The following is an 8,756-nucleotide window of genomic DNA, read 5'->3' on the forward strand; positions in this document are numbered from 1 at the left end:
TTTGTTACAGGTGGCAGAAAAAAACAACTCAAAGTGGCTTGACCAGGCAAAGAAATTTATTGGCTCCCATAACTGAAAAGTTCAAGTGTAGAGTTCAGGTGTGGCTGGATCCAGAGTCTTCAACACTATGGTCAGACATCTATCTCTCACCATTTTGACCCTGCTTTCCTTTGTGTTGGCTTCAGTCAGAGGCAGGCTCTTTGCAGGTGGTGAATTCTAGCAGATCCAGGTGTTTATCATTCCAAGGTCCAGGCCAGAGTAAAGGATGTTCTCCTTCCAGATAAAGAAGGCTGTCTTATTTCCCTATTTCAATTAGGACATCCCTAATTATTCCAGTCAAAGTCCTGGCTGGTTTTGACTGGATCACAGGCCCATCTAGAACACATCATGGCAGCCAGGCTAAGAGATGACTTGACTAGTCAGGACTGGGCCATAACATCACCCCTGGAACTCAGAAGGCAGTTAGCTCCACCTGAACCACATGAAGTAAGAGCGGGAGGGGTAGCTCTCCAGGGAAAGTCATGAACAATGAACGGCTACTGTGCAAGAATTTCAGGGACCCTACACAGCAACCCCCTTAAAGCTCACTGAAGAGATCCCTCTGTGGTTTTCAGTACCAAAACATTTGTTATACTATTGTCTGGAATTGAAGAGAGAGGGATAAACCTATTAAAGTAGGACTTTAGAGAAAGAAAAATTAACTGTGGCTGAGATCATGAGGGAAGACTTCATAAAGAAAGTGACATTTGACTTGAACCCCCCAAATAAAAAGATGGTTGGATTTTATTTTATTTTTTTTTTAAGATTTTATTTATTTATATGACACAGAGACACAGGTGGAGTGGGAGAGGGAGAGGGAGAAGCAGGCTTCCCGCGGAGCTGGGAGCCCGATGGAGGGCTCCATCCCAGGGCCCTGGGATCATGACCTGAGCTGAAGGCAGATGCTTAACGACTGAGCCACCCAGGCACCCCGATGGTTGGATTTTAACAGTTGGGAAGGCAAGAAGCACATTAAAGATGGAGGGACTGATTTGAGCAAAGGCAAAAAAGCAGACTATTAAAAGGTTTTGTCAGAAACTTCTGGAAACTTGGGGCGCCTGGGTGGCTCAGCTGGCTAAGCATCTGCCTTCAGCTGAGGTCATGATCCTCGGGTCCTGGGATCAAGTCCCGCATCAGGCTCCCTACTCAGCGGGAGCCTGCTTCTCGTGCTCCCTCTGCTGCCCCCCCCCCCACGCTTGTGCTCTCTGGCTCGCTCTCTGTGTCAGATAAATAAATAAAATCTTAAAAAAAGGAAGTTCTGGAAACATGCTGAAGAAGTTTGGATCCCGATGCAGGAGAACTCAAGTGAGCAAACTATCTGAAGGTCATGAGTGACTCCAGAAAATAAGCTCGCAGACACACACGGGATACAGTTCCTTTAGTGCTGGTGAAGGATACAAGAGTTTCACTGCCAAAACACACCTCTGTGGATGAGGGGACATATTCACTAGAAGCAGCACCTCAGGGACATGAACCTGGAGGCAGTGGCTAGGATGGTTCGGAATGGGGGGTGCATCCAGAGGAGTAAATGGGGGATTTGTTGGTAGGCTACTGCTATAGCTAAGTTATCCCCTCAGGCCTTGGGGTTTTCATCATCCCTGGATAGTTCCTCTTTTATCCTTCCTTATTTTTCTAGGCTAAATCTATTCTGCAAGGGTTCCTGGAGGATTCAGGCTACAGTATCCAGGATCTGAAGAGCTTCCACTTAGTAGGACTTGGTACAACCCTGTGTACTATGAACGTCACCGAAATCTCACTCATAAAGATCTCAGAATTCAGGTATCCAAACCAGTAGTGTTCAAAATGGCAAATGATTGATTGGCCAGTTCATTCATTCAGCAAGATGTCTTTTACTTCCTGATGCCTTGCCCCCTTTCTGGGTTAAAATAAGGAGTGGAATCAGCTGGATCCATTCTGGATGCTGAGCCTACCTACCTTCTGCACACCTGTCGTGTCTGGAGAGTCTCCCAGGCTCACACTATATCCTTCCCTCTTAACCAGGGTGGTGGTGGCCAGAATCGGGACCCTGCTCTGTAGCATCCATGTCTTGGCCGAGTTTAAGAGGAAGGCAGAAGTTGTGTTTGGGGATCCCACCCAATGGTCCAGCTCTGTCCTGCAGGAGCTCGGGACTATTGCAGGTACGGCACCTCGAGCAGGCCTCCTGTCCCTGTCCAACCTGAAATCTGGAGACAAAAGCAAAAAAATAAAATAAAATAAAATAAAAAAAATAATAACAATAAAAGAATCCTTGGCTGTACGTAGTGAACATCTGTAAAGTTACAGTAGAACCTAGATTCATGACTTGAGGTTGCAGAGGGGGGTCTACAAATCTGCTCTTTAAACAAGCTGTCTTGGTGGTTCTTGTGCACACTAAAGTGGTTTAGGATGTGATTTAATTGACTTCTAAATAGTTTTATACACAATCTGAAATTGCATAAAGTGAAGCTCCTTCTGGGCCTACTTTTTGTTGTAGGAGACCAATCAGGGCTAATGTGACCCACTTTTTCTTCTTTTTTTTTTTAATCAGAGTTGATTGAGGAACTTGATTCTCCAGTGTGATTTTCAAGGCTTTTTGTAAGAAATGACGCTTGCCTAGAACACACAGATCTGTACATTATGCAGCACCATTAATAAAACAAGTGGAGTTGCGATGGCTTGAACTAAACCCTCGTGATGCCTTTTTCTCCCCAGCTGGATTAACGAAGGAAGAGCTCCAAATGCTGGACAAGGATTTGATGCCGTATTTCCAGCCATCAGCAATCAAATGCCTTCCTGATGAGATATTCAAAGTAGGTACTCAGTTCTTCAAGGAGAATAGGAGCTTGACCCCATTTCAAATCAGAGACAGATGGCAGGCCTTGGATTCTAGGGGCTTGCAACCAGATTTCTGCTGATAGGGCCAGAGGAGAGGTGTATGCCAACAATGAATGGGTCACAAGATAATTTTAGGTTTAAACACATTTTTTTCCTTAAAATTTTATGTTTTAATTTGTATTTATTTTTATGGTTGGCCTCTCTTCATAGCAAGGTATTGATTTTCTATTTATGATGGTATGACAGAGTCATGTTTCTTTGTCTAGAACCCTTGGGGACAGATACATTTCAGAATTCAGAATTTTCCAGATTTTAAAAAGATAACTCTGTGAATCTCCACTATGTAATTTAACACCCCCAGCAGTGTCTGGGGAAGCACCTCATACATTAATATTTCTGTGAAGAAGTCAGTGATGCCACACTAATTGGAATAAATAGAGACTATAAATGACCTTACAGTGTTTCTCAGGTGGGGGACTTGAAACCTGGGGGAAGCACCTCGAACTGAATTAAGAACTGAATTAAACAACGTTAAGTCGCACAGTGAGAAAATCATGACTTTCTTTTCAACTCTCCTTTAATGCTGATTACTTCAATGAGGAAGTCTCAGTTTGGAGCTAAAATGTCTTTAACCCTCTATAACATTTCAAGTCTCCTCTTCTTGACTATTTTTTAAGAGGCCTTGGGTTCAGACATTGTTGGCCCACAAAGCCAGCTTGAATGCAATAATGTTCATTTCTTTTGGCTTACTGTTAATGATTACTAATGGAAAGTCACTTTGGTCTTCCATTTTTGGAAATTTCCACCTAAAATTTTCCATTTAAAAAATAAATGTATTCTAGTAGTGAAAAGAGCGATGTGATTTTAAGGAAAAATCTCAAGAAGAGCACAAATGGTACACGGGTATGGCAAAGTTGTGCGGACCCTGGGCGGATGACCGAGGTTTGGGAAGGCCGCGGAAGCCCCCCCCCGCCCCCCCCGCGAGGGCCTCCCCCTGAGGGCGCTGTCCCCTTTCTCCGCTGCAGGAGCTGTCCATGGAGCAGATCGCCTCTTTGGGCCCCGAGAACGCCGCGGCGGTGACTCCCGCCCAGCGCCGGCAGCTGAGCATGTTGCAGCTGCAGAGCCTCCAGCGGGCGCTAGATGGCGCCAACACTCGCTCCTGGCTGGACACGCCCCCGAGCGCCAGTCCCACCCGGACCCCCTCCTCTGGTTCTCCTCCTGGTGAGCGGGACAACCCTCTGCCCGGGCCCCCACCCCTAGCCCCCTTCCCTGTCCCCGAGTACCCCCCTGCCCGGCCTGGGGCGGGGAGGTTCCTAAAGATTCAGAGCGGGGTCTCTCACAGTCTTTGGAGACTCTGCATTCAGAGAAAAATCCAAAGCCCCTACCAAGCGTATGTAAATGACGCTCAACTCTGGCTGTGCTTTTAAGTCACCTGGGGGAACTTGTAAGACAGCCGGTTTCACGGACCCCATCCAGAACTCGTTGAATCAGAATCTCTCGGGACCAAATGCATTTCAGCGGTTCCCTTGCATCCTACCTCCTTCTCACGGACCAGTATTAATTAATAAATTCAACCAGTATATGTTGGGCACCTACTTTATGTCAGGCCTGCAGCAGGGAGCTGGGAATACAGAGATGAGAAGACAGGTAAGGCTGTCTTGTAAATGAACAAGGTGATTTCACATCTGGGAAGACCGGGGAAGGAAGGAGGGAGAGGGAGGTGATGGTGACTAGGGCTGAGCTAGGATAAGGGGGTTGGTCCTCTCTTCCTTACCCCTGTCACTTCTTTGTGACCCCTTCTATCTTTAGTGAGCACCATCTTTGGACGAGGCGTGGTGTTGGGCTCTGGGGAGATAGCAGTGACCAAGCCAGATGTGTCCTTGGTGCTCACTAAGCTCTCAGTGGAGCATGGGGGTGAGGGAAGGCATACCTAGCCTGGCGACCATGAGGCCGTATGACAGGCACTGTGACAGGGAACACATGGGCGAGACAGCTGACCTAGGCTTGGGGGTTCAGGGAGTGGCCGTGGAAACTTCCCAAAGACAGTAATGTCTAGATTGCAGCCGGGGTTGGGGAGAATATGGACTCAGCCCCATGGAGTGTCCCAGGTAGAAAGAGCAGTGAGAGCAAATACCCAGTGAGCAAAAAGAACTTGGTGCTCAAAACCTCCACTCTACCTTTTCCTGATGTGAATATGTCCCTCCGTCTGCCCCAGCCTTCCCTTGGGCTTGGAGAACTGGGGAATTCCCAATTTCTGCAGCCACAAGTGGCCAGAGGTGGCACCTTTGATTTACTATTATTGTTATTTTTTTAAAAGATTTATTTATTTATTTGAGTTGGGGGGAGAGGGGCAGAGGGAGAGGGAGAGAATCCCAAGCCGACTCCCCACTGAGCTTGGAGCCCAATGCAGGATTCGATCCCGTGACCCTGAGATCATGACCTGAGCTGAAATCAAGAGTCAGATGCTTAGCTGACTTAGCCACCCAGGTGCCCCTGATTTACTATTATTATTTTAAAAACTTTTCATTGAAGTATAATATGCATACATTTAAATTTTTTGTTTTAGAGAGAGCCGAGTGGAGGTGGGGAGTGGGAGGGAGGGGCCGAGGGGGAGAGAGAGAGAATCTTAAGCAGGCTCCACACCCAGTGCAGAGCCTGATGCGGGGCTCAATCTCATGGCCCTGCGATCATGACCTGAGCTGAAATCAAGAGTTGGACACCTAACTAACTGAGCCACCCAGGTGCCCCCATTTAAAAATTATTTTTAAATACTGTGTTTTGTGTGTATTATATAACACACACAAGAGATAATGCGCAGGATTCAAACTATGTAAGGGCTGAAAAGGAATGCAGTGCAGGGTCTCCATCTGTCTGTCCCCTGTCCCCTCAACACGTGTTCCTTCCCCAGAGGCAAGTAATGTTACCAGCTTCTTGTGCATTTGTCCAGAGATAGTCTATACATATCCATAGATTATCTCTGCACTTTTATAAAAGGTTGTTATACCCTTTGTTCTGCACCTTGCATATCTCATTTAACAATATATCTTGGAGACAGTTCTGTATCTGTACATAGTAAGCCTTGCAATTGTTGGTTTTCTGGCTACACCATAACTGTATTTAACCAGATGTCTACAGAAGGATACTTCCGTGTTTTTTGTTTGTTTGTTTGTTTTTTAACTATTACAAACAAGGCTTCAGGGGATAACCTCTTATCGTTTGCATCTGTCTGAGTATATCTGCAGGATAAAATCTTCAAAGTGGGATTGCTGGGTTAGAGGGTGCATGCATTTGTAATTTTGATGGATATCAGCAAGCCTGTAGAGAGGCAGGACCAGTTTTCCCTTGAACCAGCATTGTCAGAAAGTGCTGTCCCTGTAGGACCCTAGATGCCTTCTCCTTCCCTTCCGCTCCACAGGCCCTTCCTGTGGGTGAGGCCCTTAATCTCTTGTTTCCTAAACTTGCTTCATTATCAGGATCACCTGGGAGGAATCCTTCAAATACAGATTCCTGGGGCCTCATCCCAGGCTTGCTCAATCACAATCTCCAGGGGAGGATCCTGGAATTTGCATTTTTTTCTAAGATTTTGTTTATTTATTTGAGAGAGAGAGCGCCTGCGCCTGCGAGTGGGAGAGAGCATGAGCAGGGGCAGGAGGGAGGGGCAGAGGGAGAGGGAGAAGCAGATTCCCCACTGAGCAGGGAGCCCAAAGTGGGCTCGATGCTAAGACCCCGAGATCATGACCTGACCCAGCCAAGCGCCTCCTGGAATTTGCATTTTTAACAATCTCCCCAGTGACTCTTATGATTAAGGCAGCTCTGGTACAAGCTGATTCACACCATGTCATTTAATTTTTACTCCCCTGCGGCAGCCCCCTCCACCCCCCCACGCCCCCTGCTTTGGGGTCATTATTCCCGCGTCCGAGAAGAGCAAACAGCATTCTGGGAGATCAAGTGAGTGGTCCAGACGGAGACCCAGGGAGCTGGGCATGCTGTGTCTGCCCTCCGAGGGCTGCTGAGACCTCATGTGCACTCCTGTCTCCTTCTAGGAGGCCCTGTCACATGGGGTCTTTGGCTTGGCTGTTCTCTGCTGGTTCTCCTGCCCAAGACCGTGTGGTGAGCGGCGCGTGCGCATGGCCCTTCAGTGTCCAAGCAGCGGGCCCCGGTGTGTGGAAACAGAGGCACTCCAGACTGTGAGACCCCCTACCCCCACCCACAGCCTCCACTGGGGCAGGGAGCCCCCAGGGCCTGGAAATTTAAAAGGCACTGAATGGAAGAATAATTATTAAAAATGATCTTAAAAAGTTCTTAAGCTGGCCTGTATCCTCAGCAGAGAGCCATTCTTTGCCCTGTTTCAGCCTCTCTTGCTTTCCAGCTTGGGGACAGAGAAGCTGTGGGGAGGGAAGGATGTTTTCTGTCAACAGCATGAGGATCTTATGTACAAGTCACTGCCCTCCCTCCAGAGAGAGATGCCAGGGGGTGGCAGGTGTTGGCAAAGGCACCATTTTAGCTGGGGCCTGATCTGGCTTCTTCTCTGGCTTAACGTCCCTCCCTTGGAGCTATAGGCTGCATTGGATTTCTCCTTCTTAGATATTTAGCAGAGCTGAAATAAATGAATCCCTCAACAGAAGCCAATATTCCTGCCTGATTGCTGGGGCTAATTGATGTTTCGGTGGGCCTTGCATTGCATGGAAATTAAAACATTTAACATGGCTCAACATTAAATCAATTTTTAAATACATTTTCTAGATGCCTTCCATTTCCTTGGGAGTCAGCTGAATGAATGGTCACGGAGTTATCAGTTAAGCTTTCAAAAAATTCCTTTTCTGACGAAATCGGTGGCTCTTCTGGGTTTAAGTTTTTCTGGGCTTTGGGGATGGGTTGAAATAAAAGAAAATACACACTGTAAGTCCGTCACCCATGTGATTATTGCCCAGCAGAGCAAAGTCAGCCCACTGGCCCAATCCTTTTGGAGGCTGGGAGGGATGGAGTTCCTTCTGGAAATCTGCAGCATGCTCTAGGCCTTCAGCTCAGGAAAGGGGGACGGAAGTGTACTTTGCCACCCCCCAGGCTGTTACAGCGTCTCAAAAACAGAAATCAGAGTTGTTTCTCGTGACTTCCCTTAGGTAGCAAGTTAGGCATCCTGGGCACTCGTGTTCTGCCGCCAGCATGCCTTGCGTTCTCTTCCTGGTCACGCGGCCACAATAGACGTCCCATCTAGATAAGACGAAAAGCCTGCATGAGTTCCCAAACATCTCTGGCGTTCCATAAGAGGTGGGAGGATTTTAAAAAGCAGCATGGGTAGGTGTTATAGAGACTGGTGTATTTTCAGATGTCACATGCAGTTATTCTAGAACATCAAAATACTGGCATATGGAAGGTGTGGCCCCGCAGGGGCTATGTAGGATCTGACTTGGTTCTTCATTCATGTTGGTGGGGAAATGGCAGCTCATGTTGCTTCTCAATCACAGATCATTGATCTTGTTACTGACAGCACCAGCCGCCCAGTTTAGCTGGGCCAGACTGGCTGATCAGAGACGGGGGTTGCACGAGAATGGGTCTGTGCAGGTTCTGATCGGGTCCAAGCAGCCTTGGATCCAGCTCAGTATTCCCACTTTTTCCTTTGGCCTTGGATTTTCCTGGGGAACATCAATAAAGACAACTTCCCTTTGAGTCAGACTTCATGCTGCCAATGTCATGGAGCTTTTGTGCCTCCCCTTCCCCTTCTTCTTCTTCTTTTTTTTTTAAGATTTGTTGACTTATTTTAGAGAGGGGGGAGAGAGCACGAGTGTGCACTTGAGCAGGGGGAGGGGCAGAGGGAGAGGGAGAGAGAATCCTCAAGCAGACTCCCTACTGAGCATGGGGCCCGACATGGGGCTCGATCCCAGGACCCTGAGATCATGACCTGA

At 47.6% G+C, this 8,756-nt stretch overlaps 1 protein-coding gene across 1 annotated transcript in view; it reads left to right on the forward strand.

Annotated features, from left to right (window-relative positions):
- OTOA (otoancorin) overlaps window positions 1-7,339 on the forward strand; it is a 59,686-nt gene extending 52,347 nt beyond the window's left edge. Inside the window, exons 24-28 of the mRNA XM_032396275.1 lie at window positions 1,676-1,818; window positions 2,041-2,177; window positions 2,731-2,828; window positions 3,879-4,074; window positions 6,897-7,339. Of these exons, the coding sequence (XP_032252166.1) occupies window positions 1,676-1,818; window positions 2,041-2,177; window positions 2,731-2,828; window positions 3,879-4,074; window positions 6,897-6,967 (645 nt within the window). The 3' untranslated portion in view covers window positions 6,968-7,339. The remainder of the gene's footprint in view (window positions 1-1,675; window positions 1,819-2,040; window positions 2,178-2,730; window positions 2,829-3,878; window positions 4,075-6,896) is intronic.
- Window positions 7,340-8,756: the final 1,417 nt, after the last annotated feature.

This window comes from Phoca vitulina, unplaced genomic scaffold (assembly GCF_004348235.1).
Source record: "Phoca vitulina isolate PV1807 unplaced genomic scaffold, GSC_HSeal_1.0 scaffold90, whole genome shotgun sequence".
NCBI classification, from domain to species: Eukaryota; Metazoa; Chordata; class Mammalia; order Carnivora; family Phocidae; genus Phoca; species Phoca vitulina.